The sequence below is a fragment of the Penicillium chermesinum genome (assembly GCF_028974085.1).
Source record: "Penicillium chermesinum strain IBT 19713 chromosome Unknown utg000005l:1.0-4115287.0:1.0-4118363.0, whole genome shotgun sequence".
In the NCBI taxonomy this organism is placed as follows: domain Eukaryota; kingdom Fungi; phylum Ascomycota; class Eurotiomycetes; order Eurotiales; family Aspergillaceae; genus Penicillium; species Penicillium chermesinum.
Window position 1 is genome coordinate 259,103 of NW_026695315.1, and position 18,424 is coordinate 277,526.

Here is an 18,424-nt window from a genome sequence, read left to right on the forward strand (position 1 = left end):
GATTTTTGGTTTTCGATCGTCATCGACCAAACTATGTTGTGGAGTCTCCGAAGATCTTCCGACGGGACATTGTTTCGGTCAACGAACGCGGAAATCGGGCCACCTCAACCAAAAACACATCAAGGAGGGTCTTAACAAACATAATCAACATACGATGGATTTGCCAGTAAGACAAGAATTTCCACGCACATTGTGGAGCTGATTCAACCCTCTGAAAAGGTTCTCAAGGACAGCCGACTTTCGTTTCGGCAAGCCGAGAGGATCCTCAAGCGGAAAACATACCGAGCCGGCCCGGAAAGTATAAGATTCGGGATGTCATCGGGGCCTCTTCGGGGGTTTCTAAGCGACATGAGACTAACGCGGTATATGCCCGAGACAAACGTGAGGCGAACTAGTGGACCCAACATTTCTTGTATGCGAGGAGACGCACTGGAGGCTCGATAATCTGTGTCCTGGCGGTGACGCCCGTGAGGTTCGTCCATAGGCTGGGGAACCTGAGTCTCGATTCCGAAATGGGGACCATGACAGTTCTTCAGGGACCGGACAGAATTCTTCTCGAACATGGGACGCAGTTCTCCACTTGAAAAATTTCATCTATCCCTGGGCGTGACATACGATAGTGATCGGAGCATAAAACTGGGCATTGTTCAGGTGATCCCCAACCTGTTCTCCGTATGGACAGTTGGACTGGAGGCCCGCAATGCCCCATAAATCACATTACGGGGGCCCGTAAGTGACGACAGGATCAGTGAACCATTTTTTTTTTGGCGGAATTTGCCCTGCATCCGAAAACCTATTTACCTTGGTCCTTTCCCACTCTTTTCGATAGCATCTGTGGCTTTCATCCCATTCATAATATGGAGGCCAAACCACAACAACAGCAGCCCGCGTCTGCTTCTCACAACGAGAATGTCCCTAGCGAGGAGCCAGTCACCTTACACGCAGAAGGAGCCAGCAGGAAGGGCTGGGTCGTTGGAGGCAAATACCGGGAACAATTGCAAGAAGAGGCATTCCCGAGATCGAGAACAACTTGCTGCAAGAAGTCAATTTCGACCTTCCTCTCACCGTGACGACTCCTACCGAATACGATGGCCAGACCTTCCTGGTCCTGGACTTTGCCCCAGGCGATAAGGAAAACCCCTTCAATTGGAGTGGCAAGTACAAGGCGTTCATCAGTTTACTCCTCTGCTTGATGACCCTTTTCATTGGTCTTGCCACCACGGCGTACAGCTCTGGTATCTCTCGCATGGTCTCAGACCTGGGAGTTTCCACTGAGCTCGGTCAACTGGGACTCTTCTGCTTCAACTTTACCTGTGCTCTGGCGCCGCTGTTCTTGGCCCCGTTCTGTGAACTCGCCGGCCGACGTGTTGTCTACGTCGGGTCATATGTCTGCTTCAGTCTCATGTTCATCGGTCTCGCGCTCGGCAAGAACATCGCTACCATCCTTGTCTGCCGTGCCCTGCTCGGTTTGTTCGGCTGTGTGGGCACGATCCTGGTGGGTGGTACTTTCGGAGACATGTACACACCCGCCCACCGCGCCATTCCCATGGCCTCCTTCTCTTTCATCGCCATCTTCGGAACCGTCGCTGCCCCTATTTACGCCGGTTTTGTCGACCAAGCACTCGGATGGAGATGGTTGGAGGGTATTCAAGGCCTGGCAAACATTCCTCTTATGATCCTCATTGCCATCTTCCTGCGTGAGACTCGGGGCGGTGTTGCCTTAGCCAAGCGAGCGAAGCAGATCCGTAAAAGCACCGGCGATATCCGCTTCGTGACCCACAGTGAGCTCGAGGCTCCCGGCATCAAACAGATGCTGCACAACTCATCTGTCAAGGCCATTCACATGCTGATGACCGAGCCAGTGGTGTTCGCTTTTGGTCTTTGGATCAGTTTTGCTTGGTTCCTGACCTTCCTATTTTTGTCCGTCATTCCAATCACATATCAGGACAAGCGCGGCTGGGGCGAGGGTGTTGCTGGCCTCCCTTACATTGCCCTCAGCATTGGTACCACCTTGGATTCGCCCTCAACTTTTTCCAGATTCGGAAGTACAAGTCTCTCACTGTCTCGTTGCAGGGCAAAGTCGAGCCCGAAGCCCGTCTGTACGGTGCGATGTGCGGTGCTCTCTGGCTCCCCGTCGGCCTCTTCATTTACAGCTTTACTCAGTACAAGCAGCTGACATGGGTGGGCCCTGTCATTGGATTGGGTCTGATTGGTATTGGAATTTTCTTTATCTTCGAGTCCTGCTACAGTTATACTGCAGACTGCTACGGAGAGACCGCCTCATCGGCGATTGCCGGACAGGGATTCATGCGAAACACGCTGGGCGCCGTTTCGCCATTGTTCGCGACCCAGTTCTTCACGAACCTGGGCAGTCAGTATGCTGGTCTTCTGCTCGCGCTCATTGCGACCCTGTTGACTCTGATTCCTTACGTGTTGTTTAAGTTCGGACCTGCTCTGAGAGCTCGTTCGAAGCTGGCCAGTACCACCATTCAGGCTGGTGCTCAGTAAATATTCTAGCATAACTTGCATGATACTGTACTGCATATATGATGAAAATGAAGTTCTGTGTGAAGATTCTGCCTCGTTTCCATTCTCGTATCAATAGGGGTCCCCACCGCCGGGTAAGAGAATAGTAGATTAATTACGAACGTGACATAGATTAGCAGTCTATCATAATATCGCCATGTAGTGACACTTGGCATCACAGAGGGTAAGTATTTTAGCTGCGAAGGACAGAGTGGGTGACCGAGCTTGGGAACCATTGCATAGAGCCGTGAATAAGGTAGCTTTACTCAAACCGTCAGAAAATGCTATCTTCCGAATTGCAAATGAGCCTTCTCCTCCAAAAGTTGAGACTCTAGGCATTCAAGTCTCATACCCTGCAGGCTGTCAGAATCGGCGACTAGACCAATGAGCTTGACCGAGCTTGCCTGAGAACTTCAAAGATGTCCAGTTGAGGTATCCGGGCGGTCAGGGATATGCCATAACTAAAGCCACGTGACTCTCATAAACGGCAAGCGGTATCCCTGCCTATACCGTTCTGAGAAAATTTTCTCTTCACATTCATACATCTCTACATACCCCAACACTTCTGTTTAGTTCACACGGCAGTGATCCTTTGCGTGAGCCATTTCTCTTAAGATCTGGTTTGAAATCCCCTCTACCACAATAATGGCCGAAGGTATGCTTAGAAACCCCCCCGAGCTACGTCGAACTTATCAAAGAACCTTTCTAATGCGACCGTTTAGATTCCAGCGCCGCTTGGCCCATCGCCGACGAGGCTCTTACCCAGTCTCTTTTGGACCTTGTCCAGCAAGCCAGTGAGTTTCTCCTATGTCTTAATCAGAAGATTCTGTGTACTGACCTTTGCAGGCCACTACCGCCAGATTCGCAAGGGTGCCAACGAGGCCACCAAGACTCTGAACCGCGGTGTTTCCGAAATTATTATTCTGGCTGCTGACACCACCCCCTTCCCATCATGTATGTTCCCTTCCCATCGCCCTAGTTCTGAGGACCGCTAACTCAGTTCCAGTCTTCACCTTCCCCTTTTGTGTGAGGACAAGAACGTTCCCTACGTCTATGTTCCCAGCAAGATTGCGCTCGGTCGTGCGACCGGTGTGAGCCGCCCCGTGATTGCTTGCAGCATCACCACCAACGAGGCCTCTGAGCTCAACAACCAGATCCGCGCCGTCAAGACCCAGGTTGAGCGCCTGATGGTCTAAGCAACGCAATATGCCAGGAAGATCGGGTTCGGTGGAAGGGGCCCTGTGTTTTCGGGGCTTGGAAGTCTAACTCGTTGTCAATTTGGCTGCGACGAGATAATGGTCCCTGTTGCACTTGCTAAGTCGATTCTTGCTTTGAAAGTCTTTAACTAGATTTTTCTTTAGCTATCGTGGTACTTCGAACCGAGATCATTTTGGAGAATTCTGTTTTCCCCATACTAGTAGACGTCCTCTGTGAAGGATGAGGCGGTAGGATAGCACCCAGGACAGTATCACAGTAGGCTGGGTTTCGTTCCAGCTGGGACTTACGAGCGAAGTCCAGCAGAATGTCAGGACGTTCCGGGAAGTTGCTATTGGATTAAGTTATCCGAACATGATCGTGCCTGAGGGTATAGAACGGGTCGGCGCATATTCGCGAAGCGATCGGACACTATCCTGCGGCCACTCAGTGATTGAAATCACATAGAACGCCGACATCATGCCATTAAGAATCCCTCGCCTGCGTTTGACCATCGGTAATTGAGTATCGTCATGAGACACGATCCAACGGTCTGGTGACGAAACGCCCTAGCGTGAGACAGAAAGGATGGCGTACATTAGTGCTCTCGAATGCCTACTTAACCCAAACGCTAGGGCGGCCTAAAGATGCTGGCATTAGGTCTGAGGCTGCCGATCACTCAAAACGAGACGGGTTTAGGGCCCGATTTCCCCTCTAATCTCTACCGTGCAAGCCTAACCCCTTGCCCCCTGGCGTGTTCACTCGACCCTGGAACTTGCCATGTGCTCCAGCGCTAATGATATGCCGGGATTACCCATTGCGGGGGCGCCACGCGGCCCACCATGTTTGACGATAGCTGGTGGTTGTTTCTGCTGTGGATTCGCCTGGAGCTATGGACGTTCTGTTAGCCGAGGATTGGCTGGATGTTGATGGCGGAAAAACATTTTCCATGAATGCCAGCCGGGATCTTTGGGAGCTTTCAAATAAGGCTCTGGCCTCTGGGTCTATGTGATAGTTATTCCAAGGCTTAGATTTGCGCCTTTCGAAGGTACATATTCGTTCCTTACGGCCCCTACCAGCCCCGACCATTTGTTACTTCCGGGCAGTAGCAAAATGCTCTCTTCTCGGACTTTGCTCGTACTTGGCCTGGTGCCGTTACTCGCAACTGCCCAGCTGTCGAGCCCGGTGGGCCCAACGACCTCCTACTCTATGAAGGCGAACCACAAAATTTGCAACGTGCTGAACTATGGTGCCGTGGCTGATAACTCAACTGACGTGGGTACTGCTATAAGCTCTGCTTGGGATGACTGCAAAACGGGCGGCGTGGTCTATATTCCCTCGGGTGACTATGCGCTCGCCACTTGGGTTGATCTCACCGGTGGTAGCAGCTGTGCGATTGTCATCGATGGCATTATTTATCGGACTGGGAAGGACGGGGTAACATGATCTATATCGAGCATACCTCTGATTTCGAGCTTTTCAGTACTACCTCCCAGGGCGCTTTCCAGGGTTTTGGATATGAGTTCCACGCTGGTGGTGATATCTCTGGACCGCGTATTCTTCGCCTGTACGATGTTGCCGATTTCTCAGTTCATGACTTGGCTCTGGTCGACTCGCCTTCTTTCCATTTCAGCATGGATACCTGTGAGAACGGCGAAGTCTATAACATGATCGTTCGCGGCGGTAATGAGGAGGACTTGACGGTATTGACGTTTGGTCAACGAACATCTGGATCCACGACGTATGTTTCAGGCATTGGTGCTCTCGACATGGAATCTGCTAATGATATTTGCAGATCGAGGTGACCAACAAGGATGAGTGTGTCACCGTCAAGGCAAGTTGAGATGCGTGCAATGACCCAGCAGACAATTGACAGCATCCCAGAGCCCAGCCCGGAATATCTTGGTCGAAAGCATCTATTGCAATTGGAGTGGCGGATGTGCAATGGGCTCCCTTGCCACGGGGACCAACATCTCCGATATCACCTATCGCAACATCTACACCTGGTCTTCCAACCAGATGTACATGATCAAGAGCAATGGTGGCGATGGGAATGTCGACAATGTCGTTCTTGAGAACTTTATTGGTAGAGATCCGCGCGCCCCAAGCTCAAGTTCTTCAAGCTAACTGCGTCTTGCAAATACATCAGGTCACGGCAATGCCTATTCGCTCGACATTGACCAGTACTGGAGCAGCCAAAGCACCAGCAGCGGTGACGGGGTGCAGCTGAACAACATCACCATCAGAAACTGGAAGGGCACTGCCGCGGACGGCGCCAAACGCGGCCCCATCAAGGTAGCATGCGCGGAGGGCGCTCCTTGCACCGACATCACCATCGAGGACTTTGCGATCTGGACTGAAGAGGGCGACTACGAATGGTACTCTTGCGAAAGCGCTTACGGCGAGGGCGCATGCCCTTGAAAGCGGCTCCGACTATACTTCGTATACAACCACAGTGACCGTGACGGCGGCCCCGTCTGGGTATCCTGCGGCCAGAATGCAGTCCGACCTCGCGAGGGCCTTTGGCACAAATGCTCCCGTTCCTATTCCTCCCATTCCAACCTCCTTCTACCCTGGACTCAAGCCGTCGAGTGCTTTGGCCGGTGCTCGGGCAATATCTGCTTGGAAATCGCCCTGATAAGCAAGGTAGGGATAATTATAAAAGTACCCTCTAGCACTCTTGGTCATTTAGGAATCTTCGTCTGATTTCGTTCCAATTTTCCATCTTTCCCAATTCTTCGATACCAAGGTTCAACTTCGGAGGGTATTCTCATCAACTTCCCCGCATCCCCGCAATGAGGAATAATCGGGAGAGATGACGAGGTTCGTGTTTGTAAATTAAAACAAAGCCACCTGGACCCTTTCACCTCCTTCCCAAAGAGTAGTTGGAGGATACATATGAACAGACTTCCGGTGCGCGGGGATCTCCCAAACCTGCCCCCCAAATGTGCTGATTGCGCCCGGTCGCTGTCAGAGGGGCGAACCACGAGCGTTCGCTGTGGGGAAAACAGACTCCTGTCATCGTTGGCAAAAACCGCCCGAAGAGCACGCCATAAATAACCCAATCATGTATGCCCAATCCCAGCTTCTCACGCAAAGCCAAACAGGACCGCCAATCTTTAAGGTTCATCGCGTGTCACTGCGCGCGCTGATTCGACCGTATGTGGTCTAGATTCCAACATATCAAGGGTTAAAGGATCGTACATCTGGCGGTCCTGGGGACCCGCCTTCCCTTGGGGCACATGCAAGTCAAATATGGGAGATGGCCCCTCTGGTAGCAAGCTTCCCCTCTTGTACTCGTATTCCTTCATTTATTTTCGTCGGTGCTAGACTCCAGCCATGATCGAGTCTGATCCGGTCAAATCGCCAGGCATCGAGCCCGTCGCCAAATCCATCCCTCCTTCGCCCCCGTCAGACTCAAGCGATGGCCCTGATGCAGCATACAAGGGCAAAGCGGAGGTCCTGAATCGCGCCATCCAGGATATCGGCATGGGCTGGTACCAATGGCAGCTTTTTATCGTGGTGGGGTTTGGCTGGGCGATGGACAATCTGTGGCCTGTGGTTACAGGCTTGATTCTTACGCCTGTGGGAAACGAATTCCACCCGAAGCAGCGACCCATTCTGACACTCGCGCAGAATATCGGGCTGCTGGTCGGGGCCATCTTCTGGGGGTTCGGGTGTGATGTGTTTGGTCGCAGATGGGCCTTCAACTTGACGATAGGTGTGACTGCGGTTTTTGGGTTGATCGCTGCTGGGTCGCCGAATTTCGCTGCTATCTGCACCTTTTCAGCGCTGTGGTCGGTGGGTGTTGGTGGGAACCTTCCTGTTGACTCGGCCATCTTCCTCGAGTTCTTGCCCGGGTCGCATCAGTATCTGCTGACCGTCCTGTCCATTGACTGGGCTTTTGCGCAGGTGGTCGCGAACCTGGTCGCCTGGCCCTTGCTGGGCGACTTCACCTGTGAGAGTGCTGACGGTTGCACAAAGCAGAAGAACATGGGCTGGCGGTATTTCCTGATCGCCATGGGCGGATTGGCCATGATCATGTTCATCATTCGCTTCGTGCTGTTCCGGATCTACGAGTCGCCCAAATTCTTGATGGGCAAAGGCAAAAACGAAGAAGCCATCGCCGTGGTGCACGAAGTAGCCCGCATCAACAGCAAAACATCCTCCGCGACAAAAGAGGAGCTCGACAGCTACGACCAGGGCGAAATCTCCGAATTTGGTGCTTCAAGCCTCGTGCGCCAGCGCCTCGACAAGCTGAATTTCAAGCACATCCGGGCCCTATTCCGAACCCGCAAGCAAGCATTCTCCACAACCCTCATCGTCCTCGTCTGGGCCTTCATTGGTCTCGGATATCCCCTCTACAACGCGTTCCTCCCCGCCATTCAAGCCCAGCGGGGCGCCGACTTTGGCGACGGCTCGACCTATATCACGTACCGCAATACTCTCATCCAGGCCGTGATGGGAGTACCCGGCTGTCTTCTTGGCGGGTTGCTCGTTGAGACCCCCCAAGATCGGTCGAAAAGGCGCTCTAGCAGCCTCGACGGCGATCACCGGGGCCTTCCTGCTTGCCTCGACGACCGCGACGACGTCGAATGCCCTGCTTGGCTGGAACTGCGCTTTCAGCTTCATGAGCAGTCTCATGTATGCCGTTCTGTACGCATATACACCTGAGATTTTCTTGACGAAAGATCGGGGTACTGGGAACGCCTTGACGGCATCTGCCAATCGTATCTTCGGTATCATGTCACCCATCGTGGCGATGTATGCGAACTTGAATTCCCCGACGCCTGTCTATGTCAGTGGAGCGCTGTTCATTGCGGCGGGGATTCTGGTCGTGTTTATGCCGTTTGAACCGAGAGGCCAGGCTAGTCTTTAGATAAGTCTGGGTATACTTGGATTTGATAGGACTTCATTCGGTTCTCATGATGCTGCTGGCTAGAATATTGTTTCTCTAATTGTAATATCTGAAATATCACACTCCATAGACCTTTTAATGATGTCTACCCTAAATTTGAAACGTAGCTTCAACTGTGGCCCGCTCTAATAACTGGTCGGTTCCATACTTTCAATCTATTGACATGACATCATCTTCCCTTCTTACGCAGAAACAAGGAGATAGATGTACGCGAGCGCTCAGACTCGAGTGGCGGCCTTTTAATATATTCTCAGCAGCTTCATGACAGGTGACAGGGCGATGTTTAGCTGCCTAGGTTGTCTAACCAAAGAACCTCGCCCAATGGAACCAACACTTCCAACAGCCGACCAAGCCCTGTGGGGAACCGGGGTACAAATACGTCAGATCGGGTGGCTGATGTCAAGATACCCGCACGCGAAAAGCTCTGATTCGTTATGGTCTTCAGGATTAGCAGAGACTTAATATATGAAAATGATGGTCCGTGGCTTGTGAAGTTGCACGTATGATATAATGCCCGCCAACCGGGTTTCATCATCATGCTGTCAATGCCAGAGCGGGTATTTAGGAGCAGGACTCCAGAGGCTTGAATCAGCACTTTATCAAATTCAAAAATTTACCACTATTCCTCAATAAGGCCTTCTACCACAAGCACTTTCCAAGTTAATTCCCAAAAGCAAACCCAAAGCTATTCTTCATATTCACGAATCAGAATGTCTCAACAACAGGGACAGGGACAGGGACAGGGTAACAACAGTACGTTTCGACCCCAGCACACTTTCCCATGGTACGATCTAACCACCTAATCTTCCAGATGGTATCCTCGGTGGCCTAGGGGACACCGTCGGCAAGACAGTTGGAGGCGTCACCAACACAGTCGGCGGCGCAGTTAGTGGGCTGGGCAACACCGTCGGAGGCGTGACCGAAGGACTCGGGTCGACAGTATCAGGTGCCAGCGAGGGTCTTGGAAACACCACGAAGGGCGCCGGCGACAGCGTCCAGGGTGGATTCCAGAGCATTGGGGGGAAAAAGCAGGATGCAGAGAACCCTCTTGGCCTCAACCGTTGATTTGGTGAATTACTCGGCATCGGTTATGCAATACACTTCCCCCTCGCGTGATGTGAGACTATTGTAGTCTTGTGTATAATTATGAATGAATAAATGTTTCTGGCAGCGGAGACATCTCGACCGTTTGGAGACTGTTACCCCTATTTGGCGGGGCTTAATTTAACAAGCCGCAACGGCACGCGGCGCTTGGTCCCCAGCTGGTTAGCTTGTGAAGTGGATGTCCATCTTGCATGATCGGACAGCTGGAGATTAGGCCTTAAATAAAATGAAGCCGGTACAAGCCGTCCCTGGACCTCTATGTATCACGCGGGTCGCTCTGGCCCTCTGCTAGCTCGTGCTTGGTGGCATAGGATTGAACTACTCCACCTCGCACAAGCAACAGGGCCTGCAGAGGCGCGCGAGAGGACACCGGTTTGACCAGAGATGTCTCCCAGGCTATGGGGCTCTCAAAAGATAGCGCAGGCTCTATGTTCGAGTACCGAGGCTCATGTACCAACCTTAATCCGGAGGGACGTCTAATGTGCGGCTATCTCGGACGCTCATGCAGATGGAACCAATTCCCAAAACTTAGTCTTGACGAAAGGGGTAAACCCCAGATTGGCCAATTGCAAAATATCTCCAAGATAACTGGTCAGGAACGGTATCAGCTGTGGTCCTTATCTTTCAATTCTTCGTTTACAGCACAATACGAGGTGGATGCGCACGAGCATTTCCCTGATTCAAAAAAGTCTCAGGGTAGGGAATGCGCCCCGGGGTGTTCGATATCGCACTGTCCATACAACCTTGCGGGGCCTGAACTAAGCTAGAATCAGCATAGGCGGATCCTTCAAGGTTTGAGGACGAGGGCGCAGCCAGGCAGGAGGCAGGATAGCTAACAGCCAAGTCGATCAGACTGAATGATCACTAATCATTTGCACCGTTCATCCCAATACTTCTTGCTCTTCACCTGCGAGCTAGTGTTCTCTAAAGCCGTTTACCAGCCATGTACTGACGATCCCCTCTCTCGGACCTGGAAAGGCCTGGTCCGGATGTTCCGGGGGGCAAGTAAATTGCATGCGCTATGAACTCTAAACGGTGCCAGCTAGCGAATGGGTTAACTCCGTACGGAGTTCGTTGAGGATGCGCTGACAGAGCTGACACTCCTTTAACTAACTACCGCGTCCGTGCCCGTCGATGCAGCTGGCGTGATCTAAATTGGGCGTTCGTCAGTCCCCAGGGTCCAAATCAAGTTCAGGAATGATTCATAACAGTTGAGAATGTCCAATCCTTGATCTCCGCCCTCATCCAAAGAACTCTCCCCGGAGACATGGACGCAGATGTCCAGCCCTCAAGACCAGAGGGGCTCCAGAGTCTCGACCAGACGCTGTTAAAAGTGGCGCTTGCTTTAGATTCCGTTCTGGGGGTGGCGTTTCTCGGCACATTTCTTGTCCTTCTATACCTTCGCCGATGGCGGAAATACGACCTTGAAGAGCCATCAAAATGGGCTATTATCGGTTGCTTGGGATCGATGTCACTGTAAGGACGACAATAATTCTGTTTGCAGAATCCGGGGCTAATCTCAAGATGCAAAATAGATTCGAGATATTTCGTTGCTCCGCCAATGGTCTTCGAATGGAGCATCCTGAGCCGTCCCACGCGCTCAAAACATACTACACAGCTGCGGGGATAGTATCGACATTCGCGCTGCATCTCACCAACTGCCTTCTCTTTTACATTATCTACCAAATTACGCACCTTCTTCTCAGGTGTGGAAACTTCTTCGGCAAGCGTATCTCCCGCCTGCAAGTGGCTCATTGGTCCATACTTGGGATCATTGTCATTTCTGTGATCCTGAGACTGGTCGTTCAATACAGCCTATTTGTGTAGAGGATCTTGGAGTGGTGAATACTTCATCCCTGGTGACTCGCCCGTCATTGGCCCCTGGAACCTCTCCGTGGAAGACCTAATGGACGGCATTACGCAGATTATCTGCTGGGCAGCGTCCCTTGAAATCCTAGTCTTGAATGTATTCATGACCATCAAGACTACCGGCCCGCGTCGCACATTAAGAGTGAGACACCCCCTTTCTTTCCTTGTGCGCAGATTTTGATTTGACCACCCTATTCATCAATAGGAACCGATAATCCTGTCATTAGTGACCATCACGTTATTCTTCGGACTCAACATGATGAAAGCAGTGACAGATATCATATGGGACTTCAGGTTAGACCATACATCCATCACCACTCGGTGCGCGATGGTCGTCGTCCGATCGGTCTTTTTCATCTGCATTTATGCCGCGATCATTCCCCTTTCACTGAAATGGGGTCTTCGCCGGCATTATGAGCACGACCGACAACCCGAGGACTGGAGCAATTACCTGTCCCCAACTCGGAAGCCAGAGGAGAAGCAAGTGCCTGAAAGCGCAGACGCAGACACGCTGACAGAATGGGGGTTCAGTTGGCTGGCGGATGTGGAAATGGACAGTTCAAAAAGCATCCTCACTCCAAATTTACCGCCAACTCCAAACTCTAGTACTTTTCATCCAGTCATAGAGTGGCTCAATGGTACATCTTGACATAGCGAAGACCCTGATAGCCGTTAAATCCCTAGCTTGTAGCCATCAACTTGAAGCGTATGGGCAGCATTTTCTAGAAATACACTATGTGAACCTGACCCAGGATTCACTAACAATAGCAGTACCGCTCAAAGACGAGAATTCTCACCGCCAGCTATTGGGTCACGAGGAAGCCTGGGTGATAAAACTCACCACAAAACACTCATACTTTGAGCAAATTGAAGCTGACTGTTGATCGCAGGGCTGAACGGTGTGGCGCTGGCTAGCCGATTGTCGGTGGAGTAAGTGGTCGAGTGATACTTCTGAATCACAGCAACGAACATTCATTCCTGGGAGACTAGTAAAACTTCACAGAAAAAGAAAAAGAAGAAGCAGCAGGGCACATAAAGAGGAAGGAAGGCAGTTCGGATAACCTCCAAGGTTCAGAACTGACTTTTACCCACATATCTATATCCCCTTTGACCGGAGCTCAAAACCGACTGAGGAACGGAAGATCGCCTCCACCCAAGCAGACGTCCATCTTCTGCTCTACCCAAAATGGCTCCGAAGTCCAGCGAGCCTGTCCCAGCAGACCTGCCAAACAATAAGGGTGGAGGAGGATATTTCGCAATTTCACCCCATCGTAGTTTACCCAGAGGAACACTCCTTTTGCCTGGGGGCTGTGGAACGTTAATGCACTTATTTCAGTGCTGACGGCCCTATCATCGCCTTTCATTTGCCTTTCATTTTGTCGGTTCTATCTGATATTCGAATTCTATGCCCCTTACCAACTTGATCAGAACGGTATATGGAAATGAAACTCAATTGTCTTCATGACAGCTGTATGGCTTCCCTATTGTGAGCTGTGTCATGGCTGCTTCTTCTGGGTGTAGCCGAGATACTTCCAAACGACCAACATGCACTGTGGACTGTTCTGGCCAGCTACGCTCCATGGGGTATGAGAGCTCCATTAGTAATGATGGTCTTGGACATTTACCTCCAGCGCCTCACGCTCTACAAATTGCCGCCAAGAGCGATCGTTGTCAGTAATTTCTGCTCATGGCCCCGTTTGGCCAGGGTGGGTATTGGTTGGTATGTGGCATTGTGAGACCTTCTCTCATTCTGTGGTTCTTTGGCCTTGTCTGGCTTTTTTGGCATCGGCTACACTCGTACGACTGAAGAGTTTCCCCTTCGACATTGGATGGTGGGGTTTTATATTTCTACTTCGAGTGTTTACTGCGATCACAGTTCAAGTGGGATCCGAGCTGCCTTTCAGATTCTTCAACATCCTAGGGATGGTCAATACCCCAAATGATGGTTGAAGTCCGCTTAATTTTATGCTACGCTAACTCTGATTGAAGATACTCTCGATATGCGTGATGGTCATCTAGATTATTGTGAGTATCAGAAGTTCGAAAAGTGTGATACCGGGGGAAATATTTCACGCACCTTGCCTCGCGGAATTGCGTGTAGCGACCGAGGAGAGTGGCAAAGCAGCATGAGAACATTGTTCGCCGGGTAGAGCAGAGCCGGATAACTGGATTTCAAGTTTAAATTTGAGACTCATCTTGGCGCGACTTACGTGACTAGCCGGATGGGGCGATAAGTGCTCATCAGAGACAGGAATACGTCTGTCATTCACAGACATATAAGTACTTCATTTCTGTACGGGATATCCTCTATACTAGTTTCATGGGCAGAGATCTCATGGGTTGCGGACGGTAAAGGCCCGTCCGGATGATCAGACTCTGCAGCATATCCACATCATGAATACAGAGAGCTTATCATGGCTAATACGCAGGGAGTGGAACTTCTAGCTGGACCATCTTAGCAGGGCTGTCCCCTGCCGTCGTGTTACGTATGGCGTGTACCGCCCCCGGAGTCACGTGATGTGGGGGACAAACTCGATTTTCGGATTTTCGAATTTTGGGATTTTATTTTTATTTTTTATTTTATTTTAATTATTTTTTGTCCCTTCGCCCAGCGAGATCCCCCCCAGCGGACATCCACTTTTGTTTCCCCGATCGTTCTTTGTGTCCCTTGATCCCCTCTGGGCACGGTCTTGCCAGCCTCGCCCCTGCCTAAGCTGCCTGCTGGCCCTGGTAGTCCGGAGGCCCCTGAAGCCCCCTTTCCGTGCGAGTTGGGCGAATTTCTCTTCGCCTGCGCTGACCGGCGCAATTCGGCCTCCGTAGCCGCTAAACCGCTTCGGGCCATCTTTGATTCCTTGTGGCCTTGCAGCCTTGGTGCCTTGGCCATATTGGGTCTTGCTGCCTTACTGCCTTACTGCCTGATTGCCTGGCTCAGGTCGCCCCGAAACAACACAAACACGCGGCGCGACTTTAGCGGCCCACTGCCTGTCACCGTGAATCTTGATCCGGCCGTGTGCGCGACCACTGCCCTGAGCGTTTAATTGCAGGCGATCGAGGACCTGGCCTCTCGCGTTGGATTAGACTCGGTCTTTTGGAACCGGCGGTGGTCGCACGTCTTGCGCGTAAACGTCCCAGCCTTTTACGTCGCAAACTTGCTGTCACCTTACCGGGTAGATAATTATATCATTAAAGATGATGGGATACGGGGGACCGCCATTCCACCCCCGTCAGCAGCAACCTCCACAGCAGCAGCAGCAGCAGCAGCCACAGCCACAGCAACCACAACCGCAACCGTCGCATCCCCTCGGTCCTCAACGTCAGCATGTGCCCTCGCCATCGCTAGCCGCCGCTCCAAACTTGCCGCAGCATGGAAGTCCCTATACCAGCAACAAGCCCATTTTCCGCGCCCAGCCACAGCAGAATTTCACTGCTGCGCAGTCGCCTGACATGCGGAAGATGGCGCCGACATCTGGATCCTTGGCTGGATACCCTACCACCACGAGCTTCCCCGCGCAGTTCCCTCACTTTGCGCCGCAGAGTTCCCCGGACTTGATGCCTCGGAATTCGGATCCCATGGCGCTTCAAAATATACAAAGAGGCTACAATCCGCTTGCTCATTTGCATCAACAATCAGCAATGAGTCCACCCAACGCGATGATACCCCACGGCATGAATGTATCATCACCACAACAACCGTTGAACAGGCTCCCCCAATCGAATGTACATGCCCGCGACAATCATCCGGCTGCGAGTCCGTCCATGGCGAGTCCTTCAATGCTTGCCTTCAATCAGCCACGTCCGCCTCATTCGCAGCCTCAGTCCCCGCAGCAAACCCAGCAGCAACTGCAACAACGACATCCACACTTCCAACACCAGCAACACCAGCAACTTCCGCAGCACCCGCAGCACCACCAGCACCAACAGCACCCAGATTTTCTTCAGCATCAGCGACTGGAGCAACAAAAGCAGATGCAGCAACGCCTGGAGCAGCAGCGTTTGGAGCAGCTAGAGCAGAAGCGACTGGAGCAGCAGCGTTTGGAGCAGCTAGAGCAGAAGCGACTGGAGCAACAGCGACTTGAACAGCAGCGCCAGGAGCAGCAACGACAGGAGCAGCAGCGTCAGGAACAACAACGACAGGAACAGCAAAAGCTTGAGCAGCAACGACTGGAGAAGGAGCGGCTGGAGAAGCAGCAACAGGAAGAGCAACGGTTAGAGCAGCAGAGGCAGCAAGAGCAACAGCGGATTGAGAAGCAGAAAATGGAACAACAGAAGCAGATGCTCGAGCAGCAAAGAATGCAAAAGCTACAGCAGCAGCAGCAACGATCGCAAACGCCAAGCCTCTTCCAACGCCCCTCTCCCTTCGCGCCACATGCTCAAACGCCGTTTCATCACTATCAGCCTCCGCAGCAGCATGGCCAGCAGCACGGCCAGCAGCACGGCCAGCAGCACGGCCAGCAGCACGGCCAATTTCAGCAGCATAGTCAATTCCAACAGCCTACACAGCCTGCGCAGCCACAGTTTACTCAATCCCATCAGTTCCAACACTACCAGCCGCCAACCACTCAGACAACGAGCACTCCTTCATTGCCAACAGTTGCACCGCCTTCTTCGACATCTGCTACAAACTCTACGTCACACCCTGAAGCTCCTAGCCCCGCTGCCAAAAAGAAAGCGAAGCCTCGAAACCCTCCTGCTACGCCTTCGCAGGCAAGCCAATCTCAGCTACCGCACAACATGCCTGCTCCTGTACCTCCACCTGCTTCTACTCCAACACAGCTAAATGGACAAGGCCAGCATTCCACTAATCTCACCCCCAGTATGGGGCCTCCTAGTGTGAATCCCACTGAGACTCCTACGCCTCGCCGCAAGCGTGGGCGGCCGCGGGAAGGAAGAAGTAGCAGCTAGAAATGCGGCCGCGGCGGCTGCAGCTGCTGCAGCTGGGCTGCCACCTCCACAGCCAGGGCAAGCATCTTTCACCCAGAACATGACACCTACGGCGATAGGTGCCTTGCCGACTCCGATCATCGGTCCTGACGGCACGCCGCTGCCCTTGAAGAGGAAACGTGGACGCCCGCGCAAGGCCGACCAAATCGCATGGGCCATGGCAACTGGTCAGCCCTTGCCCGAACCCAAACCCAGAAAGCCGCCGGCTCCACGGCCGAAGAAGCCTAAGCCTCCAGGCACAGGTCGGCCTCGAGGGAGACCTCGCAAAGCTGATGTAGCAGCCGCGGCTGCCGCTGCCGCAGCTGCAGCCGGAAATGGCCCAACTGTTGGCGGAGAGGTGATGAAGCTGGAGAACCTGAAAGTGGAGAATGGAGACGCCAACCACCAAAATAAGCGACCGGCCCCGACTGGAGACGACGGCCCAAATAAGAGACCTACGCCCACACCTCCTTACCCTCGGCAAATCCAGTTGCCACCGCAGCCAAACCAAGCTATGCATGGCCAGAATCATACCCTCCCTCAGCAGGGTCATCCATTACAGATCCAACAACATCATATTCACAGCAGCAGCAGCAGCAGCAGCAGCACATGGGAGCTCAACGGGGGCAGCAATTCCCTCCGCAGCAACAGCAGCAACAGCAGCAGCCGCATCAACAGCATCCGCAACAGCATCCGCAACAGCATCCGCAACATCAAAACCAACACCGCCAATCAGTCCAGTCGATGCCCGCACAGCCTGGACAGCCCCTCTCTTTGCAACACCTGCAAATGCACCCACATCAGCAATCTCCTGTCCCTGCTCATGCTCAGCGTCCGAACCCTTCGCATCCGTTTATGCAAATGCCTCCTATGCACCACATGCAGCAGCAGCAGCAGCAGCAACAACAACAACCGCAACACCAGCCCCAACACCAGCACCAGCATCAAGGGCAGATTCAGGCACAACCCCAGCCCCATCAGCCTCGAGCGCCGCCCCGGCCTGCACCCCAGCATCAGCATCAACATACCTTCCAGGTGCAGCTCCAACCACAGCCGTCCTGAATCGGTGCTACCGTTGCCTAACTTTGTACAATCTTGACCTGCTGCATCTGTGATATAAACGTTATAAAGCTGTTTCGTTCTCTCGGTATCGTGTTTCTTTTACCCGAGTATATGGAACAGTCGCCTCTTGATTCCCCAACCCCGTTTTGTCGATCTTTCTTCACTGTTACCAATATTCCCGCAAGTATCAAATAGCATGGTTTTTCTGTGCATGTCATATTCATGATGATCCGTTAGTTATGGAAAGGATTGGTCGTGGGTTTATTGCATTTGGTACTTTTGGTTCTCTGGTTGACTCCTGGGCATGACACGCATTGTCTTGATTTAGCACGTTCATTTGATATTTCCCCCATGCGATATATATCTAATCACATAGTACATATTGGTAATGCAATTGGACTTTTCCAATGGTCGAGTTGTCTCAGCCCTGTTTCTCGGCACTACTCCTAATATATACAATGGTTTAGGCCGACTAAGATAGATTCGTACTAACAGCTTGATATTCTGTGTAATCACCACTTGGGACTTCCGTAGTTGATTTAGGCCGAGAACTTAATTTGATATATACTAGTAAAACCCTACTGTACCTGTGATCTACTGGAGAATTTGGAATCCTCATAGGCCTTGAACCGGGACGCCCTAAGACAGGCTATGACAGGCGGAGGGGCAGGGCGAATGACACGCCCGACTCTACAAGGACGTACCCAGCAAAGAAACGTAGACATCAGCTCCGAAAAAAGTAATGAATGTGTAATAGATGCTCAGTGCGGCCGGCGAAGGGAACACCAATCTATAGCTCCCGCCACAACCCCACACTAAGCCTCCCGAGAG

General features: G+C 52.2%; 8 protein-coding genes across 8 annotated transcripts; all 8 read left to right on the plus strand.

Moving 5' to 3' along the window:
* Positions 1 to 857: 857 nt before the first annotated feature.
* On the plus strand, positions 858 to 2,508 carry N7468_006258 (uncharacterized protein; the record flags this gene model as incomplete). Its single annotated transcript, XM_058475554.1, has 3 exons — positions 858 to 968; positions 1,019 to 1,969; positions 1,999 to 2,508. The coding sequence occupies 3 exons, from the start codon at positions 858 to 860 to the stop codon at positions 2,506 to 2,508; spliced, it is 1,572 nt and encodes a 523-aa protein (XP_058328444.1).
* A 663-nt stretch (positions 2,509 to 3,171) lies between these two features.
* N7468_006259 (uncharacterized protein) lies at positions 3,172 to 3,722 on the plus strand (the record flags this gene model as incomplete). Its single annotated transcript, XM_058475555.1, has 4 exons — positions 3,172 to 3,181; positions 3,249 to 3,320; positions 3,373 to 3,484; positions 3,533 to 3,722. The coding sequence occupies 4 exons, from the start codon at positions 3,172 to 3,174 to the stop codon at positions 3,720 to 3,722; spliced, it is 384 nt and encodes a 127-aa protein (XP_058328445.1).
* Positions 3,723 to 4,833: 1,111 nt separating this feature from the next.
* On the plus strand, positions 4,834 to 6,141 carry rhgB (putative extracellular rhamnogalacturonase; the record flags this gene model as incomplete). The annotated part of the gene is made up of 5 exons (XM_058475556.1): positions 4,834 to 5,157; positions 5,217 to 5,423; positions 5,516 to 5,538; positions 5,586 to 5,806; positions 5,870 to 6,141. 5 exons carry the CDS (start codon positions 4,834 to 4,836, stop codon positions 6,139 to 6,141), a joined length of 1,047 nt encoding a protein of 348 aa, XP_058328446.1.
* Positions 6,142 to 7,059: 918 nt separating this feature from the next.
* N7468_006261 (putative sugar transporter) lies at positions 7,060 to 8,599 on the plus strand (the record flags this gene model as incomplete). Its single annotated transcript, XM_058475557.1, has 2 exons — positions 7,060 to 8,187; positions 8,234 to 8,599. 2 exons carry the CDS (start codon positions 7,060 to 7,062, stop codon positions 8,597 to 8,599), a joined length of 1,494 nt encoding a protein of 497 aa, XP_058328447.1.
* Positions 8,600 to 9,348: 749 nt separating this feature from the next.
* On the plus strand, positions 9,349 to 9,703 carry N7468_006262 (uncharacterized protein; the record flags this gene model as incomplete). The annotated part of the gene is made up of 2 exons (XM_058475558.1): positions 9,349 to 9,391; positions 9,450 to 9,703. The coding sequence occupies 2 exons, from the start codon at positions 9,349 to 9,351 to the stop codon at positions 9,701 to 9,703; spliced, it is 297 nt and encodes a 98-aa protein (XP_058328448.1).
* Positions 9,704 to 11,009: 1,306 nt separating this feature from the next.
* Positions 11,010 to 12,495, plus strand: N7468_006263 (uncharacterized protein; the record flags this gene model as incomplete). Its single annotated transcript, XM_058475559.1, has 6 exons — positions 11,010 to 11,218; positions 11,278 to 11,448; positions 11,570 to 11,753; positions 11,817 to 12,249; positions 12,303 to 12,317; positions 12,383 to 12,495. 6 exons carry the CDS (start codon positions 11,010 to 11,012, stop codon positions 12,493 to 12,495), a joined length of 1,125 nt encoding a protein of 374 aa, XP_058328449.1.
* Positions 12,496 to 13,333: 838 nt separating this feature from the next.
* Positions 13,334 to 13,761, plus strand: N7468_006264 (uncharacterized protein; the record flags this gene model as incomplete). Its single annotated transcript, XM_058475560.1, has 2 exons — positions 13,334 to 13,556; positions 13,601 to 13,761. The coding sequence occupies 2 exons, from the start codon at positions 13,334 to 13,336 to the stop codon at positions 13,759 to 13,761; spliced, it is 384 nt and encodes a 127-aa protein (XP_058328450.1).
* Positions 13,762 to 14,800: 1,039 nt separating this feature from the next.
* N7468_006265 (uncharacterized protein) lies at positions 14,801 to 16,513 on the plus strand (the record flags this gene model as incomplete). The annotated part of the gene is made up of 1 exon (XM_058475561.1): positions 14,801 to 16,513. The coding sequence occupies one exon, from the start codon at positions 14,801 to 14,803 to the stop codon at positions 16,511 to 16,513; it is 1,713 nt and encodes a 570-aa protein (XP_058328451.1).
* Between the last annotated feature and the right edge of the window lie 1,911 nt (positions 16,514 to 18,424).